Source organism: Lytechinus pictus, chromosome 15 (genome assembly GCF_037042905.1).
Source record: "Lytechinus pictus isolate F3 Inbred chromosome 15, Lp3.0, whole genome shotgun sequence".
Taxonomy (NCBI): domain Eukaryota; kingdom Metazoa; phylum Echinodermata; class Echinoidea; order Temnopleuroida; family Toxopneustidae; genus Lytechinus; species Lytechinus pictus.
In genome coordinates, this window is record NC_087259.1 from 26,245,294 (window position 1) to 26,267,388 (window position 22,095).

At 35.5% G+C, this 22,095-nt stretch overlaps 1 protein-coding gene across 2 annotated transcripts; it reads left to right on the forward strand.

Annotated features, from left to right (window-relative positions):
- Positions 1 to 1,218: 1,218 nt before the first annotated feature.
- On the forward strand, positions 1,219 to 21,231 carry LOC129277994 (N-lysine methyltransferase SMYD2-like). Of its 2 annotated transcripts, none has more exons than XM_064110291.1 (12): positions 1,219 to 1,585; positions 7,725 to 7,788; positions 9,485 to 9,589; positions 9,924 to 9,993; positions 10,634 to 10,835; positions 13,798 to 13,900; positions 14,903 to 15,013; positions 15,964 to 16,030; positions 16,380 to 16,529; positions 16,804 to 16,978; positions 17,641 to 17,699; positions 18,225 to 20,579. In XM_064110291.1, the coding sequence occupies exons 1-11, from the start codon at positions 1,290 to 1,292 to the stop codon at positions 17,657 to 17,659; spliced, it is 1,362 nt and encodes a 453-aa protein (XP_063966361.1). In that variant the 5' UTR covers positions 1,219 to 1,289; the 3' UTR covers positions 17,660 to 17,699; positions 18,225 to 20,579. The 2 variants fall into 2 exon arrangements, with proteins under 2 accessions (XP_063966361.1, XP_054770158.2); XM_054914183.2 differs by having other exon boundaries at positions 1,226 to 1,585; positions 17,591 to 17,699; positions 18,225 to 21,231.
- The last annotated feature ends 864 nt before the right edge of the window (positions 21,232 to 22,095 follow it).

The window sequence follows — 22,095 nt, forward strand, 5'->3', positions numbered from 1 at the left end:
CTTTAAACACATAACAGCTCTCTCATCAACTCTCTTACTAAATTCTCTGGTTCTATTATCGGCCTGACCCAGAAAACCGGTAACTGATACGTAACACAATAAAAGAAAACAAACGAACTTTTTACCAAAAACAAACAAATCTCTATTTTTCACCCGCTATAACTGGAAAATGAAAATGTTTTGTTGATCAGATTGTATTATTATATGCTTTGTTTATTTTTGAGAAATAAAATATTACTTTGAAAAAAATTGGTAACACCACTTTCCATATTGTTCTAACACAGTCATGCATGCATTGTGAACGTTGAGTAGAAAGCATTAAAAGCCAGAAAAAGTAACTCAAAATCGCAATTTGCTCGTGCAAATCAGAACATTTGGTAACACCCTTTTCCATATTGTTAACTCAGTCATGCATGCATTATGAACGTTGAGCTGGGCTTAAAATGAGAGAAGAGAAGCATATCTTTCCGTTCATATATGAAGCAAATGTATGATCATGATAGCAACAAATAACACTGAATCTCAGTTTCATTTTTTTTCTGGGACACACTTTTTAACATAACATATATAATATAATATAATATAATATAAAATATAGTTATAATGTATAATAATTTCTTCTTTCCCAATACGTTTCTTTCCCTTTCTCCCTCTTTTTCCCCTTTTCCCCCATTTTTTTTTTTTTGGGGGGGGCAGCCGATTGGGGGCACGTGCCCCCCGAATTTACGCCACTGCATTTCGTTGTAATTTTATCAGTAGTGTGTTTGTATTTTGATTTATCAATAAATGCAGAAATAATTAACACACTCGCTACAAGATCACTGGAACTATATATGCAGTACACCCTCAAATTCACGACTAAAAACAACTTATTTCGCAACATTTCATTTTTATCAATGCTTTATATTTATCAGGGCTGCACATCCTCACATATAATGATGGGAAAATATGAAATGTATCGCCCTTCAAGTTCAAACTGGAGTTGCAGAATTTTTTTGCCCCATTTGATTTCCAAAAAATCCAATTAGAATTGCACTTTTATTGCTTTTTTCAAAGATACCATGCACTTTTGCAGTAAACATGGGCCGATTGCACGAAAGGGTCTTTCCAAGGACCGTCTTTCGTGTCGCCCATCTTTTATGATGCGCTATAAGCGGGGTGTTTCTGAAATTTATGATAAACAAATACAATTCGTAAGCTTGCTTTTAAATCAAATTTTATACAATTTTGTGAGATATTATCTCATTTTATTAACAAATATTTTGTTTATTTTAGCGGACGAATAAAATATGTTTGCAGATAATTTATTTAAAATGCGTTTCACATGGCGCATCATAAAAAATGGGCGACACCAAAGACGGTCCTTGCAAAGACCCTTTCGTGCAATCGGCCCCATGAAAATGGGAGTTCTTGTAGAAGTGTTTTCGCCAGATTCTCTAAAAGGGAGAGGTGTGAGAGCAGTTTCAAGTATTAAAGCAGGAACATGTGTATTAGAAGATGAACCCTTTGTGTATATTTTGAATGAAGAACAATTGCAGTTTAGATGTGGCCACTGTTTACGTGCATTATCCATCGAAAACAAAAGGTAATTTTTTTTACAGCGCAGTCCGACCCATTCACATTGCTGTTGCGAGTCTAATATTGATGCTGCGCACTGGTCACTCGTCCACGAATATGATGAATGATCGTAATTGATTCAAGGCGTAACGACACACAGGTTCGAGTCTAGACAGCTGGCAGCCGTCTGTTTCGAGGAGTTTTTTAACTTTTTTTTTTTTTTTTAAATTTCTCCTCGTACACAGACGGCTCGCTAGCGTGCAGCCACCATTAGGGGACTTGCAATGCAAAATCCCCCCGTCGGGGCTCTTCAATTTTTGTCTTTAATGAATAAAAATTTTGAAAATTAAAGCGACCAAAATGCAAATTAATATTCCCTCTTGGCATTAATTGCCAAAAAACGGAGAAAAATCAAGTTAAAAGGAACAAAAACAGTGGCTTACCTCGGCTGTCGCGCAAATTCACTTCCCCGTTTTTTCCGATCTTAAGTACATAAACATATGGCCATTGAGTCCCCTGTACAGATCGCGCTAGAACTTCGGTCTCTGTATTTGGTGAGTGAAGCCAACGGAGTTCAGCTGAACAACCAACATAACAGAGACCGAAGCTTTTGGTCTAGTTCGAGTCCTGCTCTTGATGGCCAATAGACAATATTGATGAGAAACAGATGAGGTTTTTTTCAGTTAACATAAATATAACAAATCTAGTGGTTATTTAATTCATTGCAATAATTGAATAAATGAGAACAAAAACTAAACTGAACTTATCTCGGCTCGAGCGAAGTTCGTGCCACTCCTATACCAATGAGGTCCAAACATTAGCATGTATGGACCTCATAGGCGACAATGCGTTAAAAACAGGTTAGAAGTAGAACCGTTACTGTTTCCTGCACCCAAGTATGATATTACTCCCTAAATACGATTTTTTTTTTCTCGTTTATTTATCATTTATTAAAAGATTGCCCATTAAATATCATCTTATTTCTACTTAAAATTTAATAAAATAAAGGGAAACTTACATTTGAGTCCTTTTTCGATCTTTTCTTGGCAGTCAGTCCGGTCACCGTCGAGTGCGATCAAAGTGGTATGAAGCTGATTTTCAGATCACGTGATACGTGTAGTCATCACCTGATCTATCGACTATCCTTTTTTAAAGACCGCAACAATTATAAATTTTATTGTAAAATATATAGGCCTATAGAATAAATAATTGCATGATATTATATATATCTCTGCAATGAAAAATATTTTGTGATATAAATTTAATATTTGACGTAAAAATCGCTATTTAACAAAATATTTATTAAAAAATAAAAAATAAAACAAAATAAAAACGCCTTGGACACAGTGCAAAAAACCGAACGATTTGGCCGCGTTGTTAACAACTATCGTAAGGGGCGCTCTATTTATAAATAAAAAAGAATGTACAGCTGTCTACCGCGACGTGGTTTGTCGCAAGATTTGGGACAAATCCGTGGGAATTCTTGAGAAAATACATCAAAATAACTGGTGAGTACCGATTAAACATTATCAAAGTAGTAAATAGGTTATACATAACTTGTAGATATATATTTTAAATTGATATTGATGCTTAGTTCCAAGCTAGGACGGCCCAAATGTGCGTGAGTGGAGTCCCAGTTTATTAACACGGGTAAGTATTGGGGTGTCGCCTAGAGTGGTTCGTGCAGGCTCCACTCCACTTCACTACCGCTACACTACGCTCCGCCTACCCGAACTTCGAGACCATGAATTCGATCGGATATTCCGAGTGACAAAAGGTGGGATTTTATGGTTGGAAAATATAAAATTCATGCAACATCACGATCTTTAAAAACAAGTACCGTAAGTAACGGTGTATTAACCGCACCCGTGTATTAACCGCACCCCCCATTTTCGGATGAAAAAAAAAAAAAAAAATTTAATCAAACTTACTTTCTATCTCTAATATGCGTATTTAAGAAAGAGTCAAGAACCACAAAATATCGAAGAATTACTTGTAAAAAATGATGGGAAATCAGCGCTTCGTCACTTATCTGCAAGTTGCCGACATTATTGGCCACTTCCACACTCACCTCACACACACACATATGGTACCGGTGTTCATTGCAAGTACCGATACCAGCATCAACATGGGGGCTCACCCATACGAGAAGATCGTTCATATCATATTTCCTGCATCACAGCCCCACTTTTGCTTTCAGAATTCTGTCTAGCATTCAATGTCTTGACATGAATTTTAGACAAGGGAATACGGGAAGGTTCAAGATACGAGAAATTCGCGATTTTGTTCAGGTGTTTTTCTTGTCTGCTTTGAACCACTACCTTCTTCTTCTTCTTCTTATGTTGGTTTGAGTGGCGATTAGTCATATTTGACTATTGTCGCCATTGACTCTATTAATAAAAAATCTCACTTCTCACATAATGATATTATTACCAATATGATGTATACATATATGAAATATTATTCTTGTGTATCCTTCTAAGTTCTAATATGAAAAAGGATAATTATGGTATGTACAAAAGTTTGTCGTAACTCTTGTCAAAATGGCATATAAACAAATCTTCACCAAAAACAAACCGCTATCTTCAGCTCAGTTCCAACTAGTTGCGCTTGCCCTGCCCTTTCAAAGATGCAATCATACCGGTCAGCACGGTACATTGTGCCGATTTTTCGGACGTAAATGCCTAGGTCACCCATGCATAGACGAGGGGGCGCTAGTGTACCTGTGCTTACAGATGGGTTAAACATTAAAATAATTTGTTTCTTTTTCTTTAAACAACAACAACAACAACAAGGCGAAAACACTTGTGGGCTTTGTTAGTTATATGTGCAGAACATATCATTTTGTATATTATATCATACATTATATATATATTTTTTTCTTTTCACATTAGACTTGTACAAGCATATCCTTTCATATTTCTTATAGACAATACAATATAAGAATAGTAGGTCATCACTCCTTACTAAAACGTTTCGTTCTTGAAACGAAACGTAAAAATGCTTTCTGTATCCCTGGGTCATCTTTTTTTAAATACTCCATTATTTGTCCTGGCTGTGATTCATTCAATTCTACAAGGAGCATTGATCTTTCAATTATATATTTTGGACAATGTAAAAGATAATGTCTGACAGTTTCTACCTCAGGACATCTATCACAAAACCCTGTTGGATGGATCCCTAATCTTAGTAGATCTTGGTAGTTCTCAGTACGTGTGTGGCGGTATCTTACAGACAGCAAAATAGGGAAAAAAAATGCTAGTACCGGTATACCGTATTTTCAATGGGAGCTCTGGGCGGGAATAAAGTGAATAATAATTAAAAATAAAAAGTCGGAAGGAGTGAAGATGGGGATTGAAGATTGATTTTGAGATGATGGATGATAGAGAGAAATGAAGGAAAGGCAAATGAAAGAAATTAATTGTCAAATAATACCAATAATTTGTCAAACAAAATAACTTCCACGGAAAGGTAAAGCGCCAGCTTACGTTGACGTTGCGATAAGCATTACACATGCATGTTTTATTCGGCTAGCTGCACCGCGCTGTGCGATCGATTGGTGTCTGAACTTTGCCGCGATGACTAAAAAATGACAACAAAGACAGAGTCACACCATTAAAAAAAGTCAGTTTCATGAAGGTAGGTGCGTTTGTTACCGTGATATAACTTTGAGGGACATTTACGGCAGATACCGGTAGTCATAGTTGCTTCCCTTTTATACCCGCGGCTCATACCCCTCTAAACGGGATTGCCCCAAGCGGCTACGCTCGGCCACCCGACGCGAGTTGAAAACTGGTAGTGGTATCGGGCTGAGATTGGCTTGGCTCAGACCTGTCACCGTGTATAAACCGCACCCCCGACTTTTGATTCTGTACCGCCGAGAAAAAGGTGCGGTTAATACACCGTTACTTACGGTACAACTAATATTCTTACTTTACACAAAGTTTCACTTCTTTTTCCACTCACACTAATATGAGGTTCGTATATATATATATACGAACCTCGTACACCGGACCGTGTTTGACCGTAGATTTCAAAGTAGTCGGCAAACATTGCTTCATTGCTGAAGTAATATTTGCCGAAACTCCTTCTCGCTACGCACCGGGGCTCTTTCCGGTAAGTAGCAATACATAACAAAATTATACATATGATATTTAACTCATTTCATTTAAAAAGAGCAAATTTCGCTTACCTCGGCCTAGCAAATGACTTCGTTTGTCTCTTCTACGGAAATACAAGGAAGCCCGTTGGTGGCGCTAATAAATATCACAACCTTGATTCAGCTCCTCGGTAATTTTATAACTGTGTCTAAATTCTTTGAATGCGCAATTCTTATGATTAATTTACTAATTATGGGCACCAATAAATAAAATACCTTCAAAAACATAATTCAGGATTACTATTGGCGATGATAACACTTTTGTTGCAATTAATTTAAAACAATGACTAATATAATTTTTTTTTTTTAAATACACATGCCTGGAACGAAACCAGCAGTACAAGCAGTATTAACGAACGTCACGGTATACCAAAGTCTATACAATGAAAAGATTGGACACTTCACGGACTTCGCATAATGCCTTGCGTCGATTTGCGTGTAAAATAGTGTAGGTTCCTAATCTTTCCCTTGTCGTGTCTTTTATATGAATATAAATCGCGCGCCCTCTTTAGGCGAAAATTGATATCTACGCTGACCAAATTTTATCTCCGTGAAATCTTCACTAAAGATCAAGAAAATATACATATTTTTAAGAAAAAACTTCAAGGAGAAGTCACGGAAGGATCTAAATGATTCGGTAAGTGTCATAGCAGAATGTGAAATACCAGATTATTGGTGATATTTTATGTGGGCAAAAGCCCACTATCTTTTTGACTTGTCGTGTGTGTCGCGTGCATATGACTGATATTCCTTCGCACGCGAGATGATATGAACCCATGGGTGTTCTTTTTCATGCTTCTATCAGTCTCAAAATTGGTGATTTAGAGCCAACATGAAGTTCCTCACACGTATAAACAATTCGCTGCCGATATCAAAACATCACATGCGCGAGGGTCCGAACTCGGACCGGACCCGGTGCCTCCCGCATGTGATGTTTTGAATTCGGCAGCGCATTAATATTTATACGTGTGAGGAACTTCATGTTGGCTCTAAATCACAAATTTTGAGACTGATAGAAGCATGGAAAAGAAGTGAAGCTTTGTGTAAAGTAAGAATATTAGTTGTACTTGTTTTTAAAGATCGTGATGTTGCATGAATTTTATATCTTCCCACCATAAAATCCCACCTTTTGTCACTCAGAATATCCGATCGAATTCATGGTCTCGAAGTTCGGGTAGGTGGAGCGTAGTGTAGCGGTAGTGAAGTAGAGTGGAGCCTGCACGAACTTCGCTCGAGGTAAACTGAACTGAACAGTTTCATGAATTTGCAGATATGAGGGATTGGTCATTACATTGGATGTGCTTAAGTTCTAATCAAGTCCCTCATAGATCAGGAGTTAGAATAGGTATTATTTTAGCTGTATTTTTCTTATGTAAAATTGAAAGGGCAACAGTTTCTCATTTTGCAGGTTTTGTCATGCAGATCAACATAAAATTGGTCAAGCTTTTCTTTTTTGTTTGAAAATTGTATTAGTTGCAAATTACGTAAGGATCACTCACTAATGCGAAGTTTGTGTACAGACGAGTTAAGTTGTTATATGAAATAATCAACGTTGTTTAACTTCAGGCATTTCACATTCTTTTTAAACCACATTTTAAGAACAAGTGAATTGGAACAAAAGTGATTGAGGTGTAGTCAGGTAGTGTAGGAAGGAACTTCCATCAAAAATTTGTTTCTTTGTTTTCAAACTTGATAGCGTTGTGAAATGTATTTGTCTATTTGTAATTGCATTGTTAAATTTCAAATTTTGTATCTCAATATTTCTTAAAAGTCTTGAAATGTATCTCCATGTTTCACATGCGGTGGTGATTTGACAGACCCCGGCTTTGTTCAACATTGCACTCGTTCAAATGTCAATGTGATATGCAAGAAGCCATTCACACCCTCATGCTCAAATCCACTGTCGATTAAAGGCAACACAGAAGTTTCAGAAGTCAGAATTGACATTTCTAGAGCTGGGAGTAGAGATTATTAGCCTTCTCACACATCTTATTGTTTTATTTTCTAGTGAGATTGGATGTAATATCTGTAAGTCCTGCAAGAAAGTGGTTTACTGCAATAAAAGCTGTCAGGTAAGTGAATGGTAGTATGATCTCACAATGCACCTTACCAAACATCTGATCTGCATATTTTGTGAAGGAATCCTGCAAGTGGCTTCATCCTCACACAGTCAAAACAATGGAAGGAGAAAAGCCCGTAGATGTGTATGAGAGACACAAAGGTCCTTCATAGTAAGGTTACTGGTGTAAGATGCTGCACTGCTGTTTGGTAAGGTGCATATAAGAGTGCATAATATCACAGAATATCAAAATCAATGGAAGAAGTGAGAAAGCCCCTATGAGAGACACAAAGGTCCTTCATAGGTTACTGGTGTAAGATGCTGCACTGTTGTTTGGTAAATTGCAAAAGATAGCATAATATCACAAAATATCAAAATATGAAGTATTTTATTGTGGTTTGAAATTAAATGATATTGGACTTCTTTTCCATGTGCCTTACAAGATCCAGAACTTGTATTACAAAGTTATTGTAATTGTAGTGTTGAAAAGGGATTCCAAGAAATTAATACAATCAAAATACAATCAAATAGGGGTGAAATATCACACACCAATGACGTGATTTGTGGTAGTTTTTTGTTTATTTACATTATACCCAGTAACCCATGCACATTACGTTGAAAGATTTATGATAAGGTTATGTTGAGATCACTAAAGCTACAGACATCCTCCCATTGGAAATATGACCAAGATATGTGGTGTCATGCACATGAATAAATTTCTGATTACATTTGTACATATTGAATTGTAACTTTTATCAAGTCTGTTCATACATGTAGATCAGGGTCCCGTAACACAAAGGTTAGCGATTAATTGTACGCTTGATTTTCACGATCAATTGTACATTGTAGTCAATGAAATTGATCGTAGAAAAATGTTCTACAATCATTGCTAAGCTTTGTGTTACGGGCCCCTGGTGTCTTTTTGTAGGAGATGTAATAGAGGTTACAAAATACATAACGGACAAAGAGTTTGTATCATTGTTAGAATGAGTGAATTAGGTGTTTTGAGCTATTGGTAAAATCGAAGATTTTTTCATGTTTAATATCTAGGCACGGATCCAGGGGGGGGGGGGGCACAGGGGGCACGTGCCCCCCCCCCCCTTTTGAAAAGCAAAATTAAAATTTGTAATGTAAAAATGCCATTAAAGCCGAGGTGTGCCCCCTTTTTTGAAATTTGTGTTTGAAAGCCTCGTTTGTTTTTTTTGCTTGTCAAATTTTTTTGGGTATGAAATATCCTTAATTTGTGGTTGAAAACCTTTTTTTTTTGGCTTGTCAAAATTTTCCTCCAAAAAATTTGCCCCCCCTTTTGAAAAATCCTGGATCCACCCCTGTTAACATCATACACCTATGCATATCAAAAGGATGATCTTCATACAGCATTAGCACTCTTGACATTTTAATGCTCATAACATTTTATTGTTTGTCCAATTGTTCTCAAAATTAGTTGATATTACAGGAATAAGTTTGCTTACCAAATTTTATTAGCATCTTTGGTTACAATAAAAAGCTCTCAACTAAGTTCTGTACAGTCCTGTGTAAAATTCTTCTACACAAAAGATTTTTGTGTAGCAGTCTTTGAAAAATATGGAGCAGATTGCGATGTGATACCACAAAATTATTCCTTATATTATTCTTTGCCGTTTCTGAAATTCTGATTTTATACAAGCTGATTTGTTTGAAGGTGTTCATTCTCCTTTGTATTCCTGTAGGATGCAGACAGTAGAGAGCATCGCTATGAATGTAAGGTGTTACAAGGGAAGGCTAAGGATGACCTTACTCTCAGACTACTCACAAAGCTCATCCTGAAAAGCAAGGTACTGGTACTTCTGATTTTAACGCTTAGCTCGTAACTTTTATTTCAGTTTTTACTCCTCAAGTTGTATTTTTCTGAACCCTTTTACATAGTTGAAAACATATTTGATAATTAATTTTTTAAAATACATAGCTTATAACATATATTGGTCTATATCATCAGTCAAAATAATGATATTTGCAAGTTAAATGACTTTTATTTTATAGGAACCGCACAGCCTATCACATTGAATGAGGTTGGTCTAATGTTTATGATCAGATGATGGTGTTGCTTTTTGCAGGAAATCCTTGTTACTTGTAAATTTCACTTTTATTTATTTTTCTTCTCATTACCAGAAATGCAAGTTTCAGAAATCCAACCGGTCACTTAATGAGTTTCCCTCATCCTTCAGGGACCTTTGTTCATGTAAGTTGGCTTTACTTGATATGCTTTATCAGCTCAAAACTTGATTTAAAGTACTAAAAATGAATGTGGACCTTTTCTAGCCTTAGAAAAAAAAACACAGATCCTAAAATGACTTGATTCAAATCCACTAGGGATGAAAAGAACTAGGAATTTACAAGGTTTGAAGTTCAAGGTTCACTCTTAGATTAAATTTTCATACTGTGCAAGATCTGTTTAAAACTCTTTCCCACAATTTTAAAAAAAAAAGCTATTTTGCAATGAGATGTTAGGAAAATTAATCCCTAAACTGAGTATTGAAAAAGTTATAATGTGCATAATATACAGCGGTGCTAAAAAGTTAGTGAAACCCACCACAATATGCACTCCTTCATGCTGAGTGTTGAATGTAGACAACAACACTACCGAGTTCGGCAAGCCCACAGAAATTGAATGTAATATTTTATCACCTGACTTCACAATTAAGTATCTATACCATGGCAGAACTTTTTAAATATGTTCATTTTCTGGCGGGGTTCACCAACTTTTTAGCACCAATGTACATGCATGTAATTAGGTTTCTATTACAAATTTAACATAAGTTCTTACAAAACTAAATAAAAGTATTAAAATTGATTATGGATTGAAATCTCCTTTGTTATAGCCAAACTCTCTTTGAAGGTTCGGGATTGTACTTTGAGACTGTTCCGCCGTTATGAGAAAAGCTGGAGGAGCAAACTAAGAAGCCATCTTTCACCATTTCAAGGTGAAGAGGTTCTGGATACCTATGAAAAACTGAATATCAATACCTTCTCTATGTATGATGAGATGAAGAGGGTTATCATTGGACAAGCTCTTTATATCAGGTAACTTTCTTAAAGGCCTTGTCACATTGTTTCATGCAAGCCCTGCAACAAAGTTTTAAGCATGGTCAAGACTATTCTGCGTCCAAATCAGACTTGGGTGTACTTCTGCGGGCAACTGTGTGTGAGATGCGTGTGAGATACTCTCCATGCGCGTAGTAAAAATAGTTACCTGCAAGTCACATGCGAGGCTTGCACGGAGCGTTTTGACAGTTCCTTTATCAAATTATTTTGATCTGTACTCAATACAATGATTGTGGTGACCATCTATGAGTGTATACAGATCTGATATCTGTAATCAATCAGTGTAATGAGTAATCTGTTTTTCTTATATTTTCCTGTGATATATCCTATAAAAACTTGCTTATTTGTGATGCCCTCAATTATTTGATTCAGTGAGGTTTTCACATAATGTATGAACATTCTCCACCCCAAGATTATCCCAGCATGACTTCACTAGCATTTACAATAAGCATTGGCAATTTATCAGAACTTAACAGATTCAGTCAGGTTTGCCTAAAATATATGCATACATATTCTCCTGGGGGAATATTCCATTACAACACCATGTGAGACACCTACATGTACAGTGCTTAGCATGATCAACAATGTATCTAAGAGCTATACACCATTACTGCGGTCATCAGATTTAGTTGGGCTTATCCACGTACAATGCATGGACCTTCTCTACTCCCGGGGAAGCATTCCAGCATGATGCCATGAAGGTACCTTCAGTGCTAAGCATCAACAATGTATCTCAGGACTGTATCATTACTGCAGTCATCAGATCCAATCAGCTTTACCCAAATACCATACATGAACATTTATACGTTAAGATGAAAATGAAAAATCGTTTGGATCTTACTGGGTTCAAAGGTCAAAAGTTCAATGAACTTTATGCAAGCAAGAGTGTTTATGCTGTAGTCACACCAACGAAACCGTCTCGAAACCAACCGATGGTATGCCATTGGAAATAACATAAAAGCTTTGATTGGTTTTGCTGGTGTGGCTTATGTGGCATAAGCAGACATGCCAACCGTTTTGCTATAAATACACCAATACTTTTTTGGATGATTTGTTACTTTTTTTGTCTTGCCTGCATAGCAGAGCGAGACTATAGGCGCCGCTTTTCCGACGGCGGCGGCGGCGTCAACATCAAATCTTAACCAAAGGTTAAGTTTTTGAAATGACATCATAACTTAGAAAGTATATGGACCTAGTTCATGAAACTTGGACATAAGGTTAATCAAGTATTAATGAACATCCTGCCTGAGTTTCAGGTCACATGACGAAGGTCAAAGGTCATTTAGGGTCAATGAACTTTGACCATGTTGGGAAAATTATTTTCAAAATCTTAACCGAAGGTTAAGTTTTTGAAATGACATCATAACTTAGAAAGTATATAGACCTAGTTCATGAAACTTGGGCATAAGGTTAATCAAGTATTAGTGAACATTCTGCTCGAGTTTCAGGTCACGTGACCAAGGTCAAAGGTCATTTAGGGTCAATGAACTTTGGCCAAGTTGGGGGTATTTGTTGAATTACCATCATAACTTTGAAAATTTATGGATCTAGTTTATGAAACTTGGACATTAGGTTAATTAAGTACCACTGAATATCCTGTGCGATTTTCAGGTCACATGACCATGGTCAATGGTCATTTAAGGTCAATGAACTTTGGCCGTGTTGGGGGTATTTGTTAAATTACCATCCTAACTCTGAATGTTTATGGATCTAGTTCATAAAACTTGGACATAAGAGTAATCAAGTATCACTGAACATCCTGTACGAGTTTCAGGTCACATGACCATGGTCAAAGGTCATTAAAGGTCAATGAACTTTGGCCGTGTTGGGGGTATTTGTTGAATTACCATCCTAACTCTGAAAGTTTATGGATCTAGTTCATAAAACTTGGGATATAAGAGTAATCAAGCATCACTGAACATCCCCTGTGAGTTTCAGGTCACAAAACCAAGTCAAAGGTCAGTTAAGGTCAATAAACTTAGGCCATGTTGGGGTAATTGTTGAAGTGCCATCATAACTTTGAAAGTTTATGGATAGAGTGAATGAAATGTGGACATGGGTGTAGTTGACAGTCTTAAGTCTCCATTCAAATGTCATTTATGGTCAATGAACGTGGTATTATGTCATTATATGAATGATGTTTTTGTGAATGATTATTTTATAGTAGTTTTCAAAGTTAGCACTGCTGCTATATTAAATTGCGTAATGCAGGCGAGACTGCCAGAGGCGTTCCACTTGTTTAAATTTCTGATCATGGAGTATGTGTCATACACAGTGCGTGACACTAGCACCGGTCCGACAGTCCCAAACCGGTAAAACTCACTGTCGGGCCAGTAACTTGTTGTATGAAAAGAACAAATAAATTCTTGCCTACGAGCATGTGTTTAAAAGGGTGAATTATCAAGGTTTCAAGTAGAATCATTTCACATGTTTTTTCACCGATCTCACTACAACAGTTTGGCGATTTTTACGTTGAGACAAATTTTTAAGAATACTCTTTTTTGTAAAAAAAAAAAAAAATTCTTCATAAGAATACTTTTTTTGTTTGTAGAAGGTTGGCAGGTCTGCATAAGACTTTAACTTCTACCAATTTGTGGAATGTCAGTTGTGGGTGCATCGTGGACTGGTGGTTCTGACTCTCCCCTTTCAAACAGAGGTTGTGGGTTTGAATCCTAGACATGGCGTGTTTTCCTTCAGCAAGAAATTTATCCACACTGTGCTGCACTCGACCCAGGTGAGATGAATAGGTACCCGGTAGGATCAATTCCTTGCATGCACTTAGCGGCGATGATGGTAGCTCGAGCTAAAGCTGGGGTAATAATAGCAGCGCTTTGTATTCTCAGGCAAAACACACTTTATAAATCCAGCTATTATTATTATATTATTATCATTATTATAAAACTTTCATATCTGTTCTGTTTTTCTCTTTGTATACATGTAGAGCTTCTATGTTCAACCATAGCTGTGAACCTAATTGTACATTTGTATTTGATGGAACCAGATTAACTGTTAGAGCCATTAGAAATATACAGATTGGAGAAGAGGTAAGGATGATTAACCCCATGTGGTAAACCAATTAAAATGTCAAAGCTATTCTTCAATTAAAAATAAGAAACTTGTGATTTTTGTTTTAGTTGAAAGCTTGTGTTAAGTGCAAGTTTATGGTATATACATGCATATTTACAAGCTCCATTCTTATGTCCAATGGAGTAAGGCCCTCAAGGAAAGAAGGTCATTATAGGTTCAGGCATTTATAATTGTTTCAATGGTATGTCATTCTTAATGATATTCAATGATGTGTAGTGTATTATATACATATTTTTCACTGTATAAGAACATGAATTTTCAAACAACTCTCAGAATTACCTCACAAGGTTGGCTTATAATGATGAATGAAATGGGGTTATGTGGGCTGGATAATCACTCTTGTAGGTCTGTTCGAATTTTAGCTGCTGGAGCTTTACTTGGGGATTATCTTAGGTTGAAACCATTCCAAGATCGAGCCACTGAATTCTTGCAATTTCATTCCTTCTCCTTGTTGAATAAATGAATACCAGTCTATACATTTATATTTACTGAATTAACATAATTGATTCTATCAAACTCTACAAATCTAGAGGTTTGAAAAGTGAAAATGAGTAAAAGTTCTGGATTGTTTTGTTGGCCAGTTTGAGTTACCAAGGAGCCAGTTTTCAAAAAGACAGACTCATACACAAACAAGATTTGTAATGCCATAGTGCAGGATTCTGAGATAAAGAGTATTATAAGTGAAACAGTTTAAAGAGATATACTGAGAAAATTATATATTTTTTAATGTACACACATGTATTGAGTTACATGTATCTTCTTCTTTTTATCAGTGTTGTATAATTATCTTCTTCTTTTTATCAGTGTTGTATAATTATCTTCTTCTTTTTATCAGTGCTGTATAATTATCTTCTTCTTTTTATCAGTGTTGTATAATTATCTTCTTCTTTTTATCAGTGTTGTATAATTATCTTCTTCTTTTTATCAGTGTTGTATAATTATCTTCTTCTTTTTATCAGTGTTGTATAAGCTATATGAGTAGTCTTCTACCAACCAATCTGAGACAAGATAAGTTAAGATCAACTTATGGATTCATTTGCCAGTGCCCTCGTTGTTTGGATATTGAAAGGGTAAGAGTCTTGTTTAATCTTTAATAATTCATTTGAGCAATCACAACTGTGCATAAATGTCAACACAATGTAGAGGAGGGATAAAAACATTTTTCCGCATACTGCTGAGTTAACACTACGCTGATATTATTGACACAGAGTATTAGAAAGGAGCTCTTATTTTTGGTGAAAATTAATTTCTTGAAGCCTTTGTTTAATTTCTTGAAGCAACTTGTTAGGCTCTTATAAGTCAACCTTCCAAAAGTCAATTAATCGCCTAATGCTGCAGTCACATTTCCTCACGGCGGCCGTATGGCGAGTCAAAAACAGCCATTTTTTTTTTTTAATTGAAACCACCTTTATGTAGCTGGTACAAAATATATTAAAACGGCTGTTTTCGACTCGCCGTACAGCCGCCATAGGGGAAATGTGACTGCGCCATAAATGATGCATTATTCCAGACCAGAATTTATTTGAAAACTATGTGTTACTAACATCTTTTAAATCGAATTTCTCCCAAGTTGAACAGATATTCGACTTGTATAGTCACCTTCATTTGCTAGTTGATGAAGATGATATTGTATATACTATTCAATTCAATTTAATATTTATATCATTCCATTCTGCATAAGAAAAGTTACATCAACAGGTATAAATATGGTAATCAAAATACAATTATACCATGATATAGATAAAAATTACATGATCAAACATGGAAAATGGCTGCTGTATAAAACACTAGAGGACTTGTCTTGACAGCCAAATTAAAAAATGCAGTCCAAGTAAACTGTGTCCAAGGAATATTTATATTTTTATGTATTTGTGTGTATTTCTTTTAAATGAAACATGATTTTGACAATTTTTATCATTTTATATTTTATTTTTTCTTATGTACATTTTAATGTTTGTATATCTTTGAGATGGATCATGATTTTTACAATTATTATTGTATATGTTTGTATTTCAAATAGGACAGTCTTATGTTGTGCATCAAATGTCCAAATGAAAGCTGTCATGGACCGGTTTTTTCTAACCAAGGTAAATATAACATCCATTGTGATCTAATTTATTGGCTTTTGTAGAATAAAGGCTGGATTTGTATCACACTTTTTTCAGAGGATATAATGAACAAGTATTATTTTATTACCCCATCTGGCTTGGGAAATCTCAGTAAGTGATTGGTCAAAAGTTGTGCATAAATGTGTTCCTGCCTCCATAAATGATACTTGATAATAAATTATTTTTCTTTAGTCTTTCAGTCTTTAATGGTCGAAACCAACAGAAAATATGGATTGATCATAAACTTTATGTAATGTTTTGCAAAACTGTGTTTTCCAGAGAAATTTGTAATGTATAATTTCTTTTGCCTTCCCCTCCCCATTATCAGATGGACTCTTCCAGACATGCAATAACTGCAATACTGAAGTAACTTCAATGGAACATTCCACTGCAGTGAGTAGGGTGGAAGCCTTTTCAGAGGAAGTGCTAGAGGAAGTTAAAAAAGTTCACAGAGACACAGTGGAATCCAGCTCAGAAAATATCCTTTAAATTTCAGCGATTAGATTATTAAAATGATAATCCTTCAAAATCAGCTTGGAATTTAAATGCATTTTAGTCGCTCATAAATCTTTGTGAATCCCCCACCCCCTGGTAGCATTGTCTATTACAATGTATTCCAGGGATGGATTAGAGCTAAAAAGCATGGTTACTTGAGAAGAAATTATGATATTAAGGAAAGCATATTTAGTGAATAAATATGAGTGAGGTTCTTTGAAGATTTCACCTTTGACCTTAACCAGTTTTTTTATCACATGACAATAGTCTTGTAGTTATCTTGAAGCAGTGCCTTAAGGAGCAGTCTAGTCTACTTCACCAGACCCATCATTGTGTGATGAGGGTCCGTCTGGAGATCATGGATGCATGCTCTCACTATGGCCATTGGAAAGAGGCATTAGAAGCTAGCAAGGGTCTACTTGATGTTTTAAGGTAAGTTCTCTTTATTTATTTCCCTTTTCTTCTTCTTCCTCTTCTTCTCATCTGTCTCCTTTTTATTTTTTATTTTATTTTTTTGTTTCCTTTGTCTCCTTTTTTCTCCTCCATCTCCTTCTTTTTTCGTTTCCTTCATCTCCTTTATTTTCTTCTTTTCCTCTGACTCCTGCTCATTCTTTACTTTCTTTTATTCTCCTTGTACTCTCAATATTATTGTTACATTTTTTTTTTGCAAGAAATGTTAAGTCAAACCTTATTTGTAAAGTTAGGTGTTCTGTGTGTAATATATTTCAGATTTTGCCAATGGCTAGATCAGATCCAAGTCATAAATTTCAACTGTTCTGTGCACAGTTGAGAATCCATCTAGTTTATTACTTAAGAAAGACCAAGGTGGAGTGAATGGGTACCCGGTAGGAAGAAATTCCTCGAATGCTCGAGCTCCCGTTCAAGGTAGCCGTGCTAAAGCCGGGGTAATAATAACATTATCAGGTTAAGCAGGGCCCGCTGGGAGAACAGTTTTTTCAGAACTGAAGTGGCTACCCTGGGTAAAATGTGGAGTTATTATTATTGTTATTATTATTATCATGATCATTTAATTTTCATATGCAGGTTACATTTGAGTAGAGAAGATCCTTATATTGCTTTTTATCTTTTGAAAGTGAGCATCATCCATCATAACCTTGGAGAAGCAAACAAGACATATGAGGTCTTAGAACAGGTGAGCATTGTCTCAAATCGACATTGTCAAGTGAGGGTTTAAAGTAATATTCTACTTTTGAGGAAGATGGAAAAAAGACAACATCATTAGCTTTCAAATTCTTTGCATGACATGTAGGTAAAATATCATTAAAATAGTTGCCAGGGCCCCGTCTTACAAAGAGTCGCGATTGATCTGATCAACCACAACTATGGACGGCCAGCAGCGTCAACATCTAAAAAAATGTTTGTTCAAAATATTTTCTAGATATGATGTAAATTTGTACATTTATCATTCTCTTGAAGATTCAGTGCGATTTTCTTTGTTTACTATTAAGGAGATTGTGCAAATTTCCTGCAAAAAAAATTATAGTACGGATGGATTTCCACACAATAATTGAGATTGATTGGATCAGTAAGATGAGGCCCAGATTGCTCACTCCCTCTCATCTCTGGCCCGTATTCCTCATTTCTTTCTCTCTGTCCTCTTTCTCTCCATTCCTCTCTTTCTCTGTGCCTAATACTCGCTGTTTATTATATTTTCTAGGCCATACCATTGCTTGAGACCGCATATGGCGACAACCATCTTGTAACACAACATGCCAAAGAACTTCAACTCCAGTCTTCCCAAGAACTTCACACATTGACCTTCTCAACATTCACCAAAGATTCTCTTCAAATCCACCCAACAGAGTCATTATCTCAAGCAATCAGAATATTATTGTCATGGGACCTGCTGTGATTGCTCCCCATGGAGTGGAAAATGTAGATACAATCTCACTATTCACCAAAGATGCTCTTCAAATTCACCCAACAGAGTCACTACATGTATCTTTAGTAAAACCTTTTCATTTAACCTTTTATGATTGCTTCCTGGGGAGTGGAATATGTTAATACAATCTCAACATTCACCGAAAATGCTCTTCAAATTCAACCAACAGAATCCTTGTCTTTAGTAAAACCTTATTGAACCCATTTCGATTGCTCACAAGGGAGTGGAAAAAGTAAAGCATGGAGATGCATCTTCAGTATAAAAGTACCATTGATAACCTCTACACATGATTATGGAGAATGGTTGTACACACAATTATCTATGCATGCATTTTTGTATTATTTTTTAGATGCACTGGATGCGTATGGTAGTTGGTCAGATGCATAAAAAATAGCGACTGCTTACAAACAACTGCTTCAAGCACAAACAGTTGCTAGCCATTCAAAAAATCAAGCCTCTGCAATTGCCATATTTGCCATAACCCTTTGCTTGTGCTGAAACCCTGTTCTTGCATTCAGAAAGCTAGCCTTCAATCGCTTACGGTGTGAACAATAGCAACGTCACGCTGGTGTGAACACGACTATAAGAACAATGGTGAGACTCATGTGCAAAGGGTTTCCTAACATGGCAGTGCAAAATATACCGCTTCTGTCTGACTCATGTAAAAAAAAATTCCTTAGATGAGTAGTAGATGAGTTGGGGTTCTCTCTCAGGTGCATAAACATGGGAAAATGCGAACGCCCTGATCAAGCAAACACTCAAGCGGCTCTGAAGGAGCTTGAAAAAACCCAAGCACATGCTTAAACGCGCAAGCAAAAGTGTCACTTGATGCATGCGCTTTTTCACAATTGCCTAATCGTCAAGCAAATGCTAGCAGGCAGTTAGCAGTTGCTTGAGATTACTATCAAAAGCAATTGCTCATTTGTATGTATACAGAATCAAGCAAAGCCAAGCAAAAGCCTATCAAAAGCAATTGTTACATTGTATGCATCTGACCCAATACCCAGAATTTCTTATTCTTTCTTTTTTACAGAATGATAGGATGTCCCCATTTATAGAGATTGACGTAAGAATGTGATCTTCATAGAAAACTTATGAGAAATACAAGTGGGAATTCCCGAAAGTTGATCAAAAACATGCCAAATATTTTTATATTTTCAAGTTTGCCAATACTATGATCATGTTCTCATTAATCGTAAGACAACTCAGAACAGCTTTTGTTAGCAAAGCAATGTATTCCATTTCAATCAATCATGGAGTGAAAAAATATTTTCATGTTTGTAAAATGTACTCATTGTAAATGTTATTTTAGTTTTGTGGTATTTAACACAAATTTGCAAATTCTGAGAAAAAAGAAGCTATTTTGTAAAACTGTCATTTTGACAATGTGTAGTCAATAATTTTGTCAACTATGTTTATCTTATATTACCGATATATTTATAGACCAATAGAATTGATAATATATGTGATACTGATCATTCAAAATATTCAATTGCAAATAATAGGGATAGTCATTGCAACTCTTATCTTGTGCTTTTCAAACAGTCTCTCATTTAATGCAAATTATCACTATCATAAATTTTTTTTTTTCCTTCTTTAGTGCACAAGTCAAGAAATTTCATACTAAAAAAAATTATTTCATTATTTCATTTTAATTTAGGCTATCATTTTTTTTTTCTGTGTGAAATTTTCTCAGGTGAAGATAATATGTTCATTGTAACTGATAAAAAATTAACTCATCATGTGTTTATCTATCCTACACTGCACTGCAAATACCTTGAAATATTTTATGCTATTTATATAGATGTACTGGTCATTTTGTAATATAAGATGACGAGCTGAATTCTGACCATGGAAATTTATCTGACTGGTAGTGAGCGGTCATAAGTAAAGTAAACTCCTCAAAAAGAGTTTGGAAATCTGACTTTGAATGATAATCCCTCCTCGGTTTGCTTAAAAGCAAACTCCCATCATTTGTTGTTTTAGAGATAATCATACACACAATGAAAAGTGTGTAAGATTGTGCCATGTAACGTCAGTTACAGTGAAAATGCCCATAAGAACAAACATGCATGGGTATTTCAAACCACGACTCAAACCATCTCACAGAACCATCACTACATAAACCACAACAAAACATAAAAAATGAAGAAGCAGGGGCTTGATTTGAATGGATTTTTATCTCTATTGACACAGACAAAAGAATCATGTTCTGTATTGACCCTTCATGACTATTTCTGCTCGTTTTGCAGCTTTTCAATTCAGACCTCATCCAACACTTTTGAATCCTGCTCTTTCCATGATGGCATGATCATAGCAAGCATGGTATCATTTTAAAGAAAATTAAATGATCTTTTGAATGATATCAAATGTGCATTGTGTAAAATCAGGAGTTGGGAGAAATTAATGGCCAAACTCAGATTTCCAAACTGTTTTTGAGGGGTTTATAATGTCCAGTCATGGTTTTGGGATTAGGATGGTTATCAAATAACAAGAATCCACAATACTATCTTAATATTTAATAAACATTATTTTCCTTGGGCATTTTTTTTACCTTTGAAACAGTGTGAACTCCCTTGGCCATGTCTTGGTTGCGCCCCGAAGATACTTTGTGTGTGTAATTCTTACTAATGCACATTTAAAATGATGGGCAACATACACTGTGTTGGGTAATGTATGTTGGTAAAAATATATATATATATTCTGGGCAATTATTATCCAATTGAGCAAATTTATTACCCAATTATTAGTTTTTATTACCCAATTTGGACAGATTCTAACCAATAATTGTGTGGACAGTATGTTGCCCAGTGATGGTTAAAAATTTGGCTTTTTTTGCCCAACCTTTTTAAGAGTGTGCCTCTAGATGCTGATATGTGTTATTTTTCAGCCATTAAGTATATGCGGAGGCGAGCAAAGTCATTTGGAATAATAAGTGCAATCATTTAGGTGCTTTTCCATTCCTTCCTTTGTGAGGGGAGAAAAGAACTTTTGGATAATCATATATATTTCAGTTCAAATGTTATTCCCATAACTTTTCCATTTTCTATTTCTTTTCCATTTCCTTCCTTTCTGAGGGGAAACCCGTTTTCAGATAAGTTCAAAGGTTTAATGCACGAACCTTTTTTCTCTTCAAATATTCAGGTATCTTTTGAAAGTTACTATGAAGTAATTTTCTTTTATATATATATATATATATATATATATATATATATATATATATATATATAGCATGACATTGGATACAATAGAATACTAAGGCTCTACCCATGTACTAGCTTCGATGAGAAAGCAAGATTGATGCTTCAAGTCAGTTGTGAGTGAGTTAAGAGTAATGTCACTTTTTAATAGTCACAGAAGTCATTTCGGAAGCCAAAAATAACAAGATAATTGTTTTTATCTACACCCCTGACTATTACTATGCATACACATTATGAAGTATTTTGATTCAATATATCCAGTGCCAATTATTTCAAAGAATTATATGAATGTTCCAATGTTGAAGTTTAAGATGGATAATTATGGAAACTTGCTAAGCAGTCATTCTCACCTAGAAATTATTTGAAAGTAGAAACTCACCTAAAAGGTTTAGACCATTTAAGTAATAGAGAAGTTTTTTTTTCTATTGTTCTTTTTGTCATTGTTT

Coding starts and splice junctions, on each gene's coding strand:
- LOC129277994 (XM_054914183.2), top strand. CDS start 1,290: ATGTTTGCAGATAATTTATTTAAAATGCGTTTCACATGGCGCATCATA. Junction 9,994..10,633: donor CTTCAGGGACCTTTGTTCAT/GTAAGTTGGCTT, acceptor CCTTTGTTATAG/CCAAACTCTCTTTGAAGGTT. Junction 17,700..18,224: donor CATATGAGGTCTTAGAACAG/GTGAGCATTGTC, acceptor TATATTTTCTAG/GCCATACCATTGCTTGAGAC.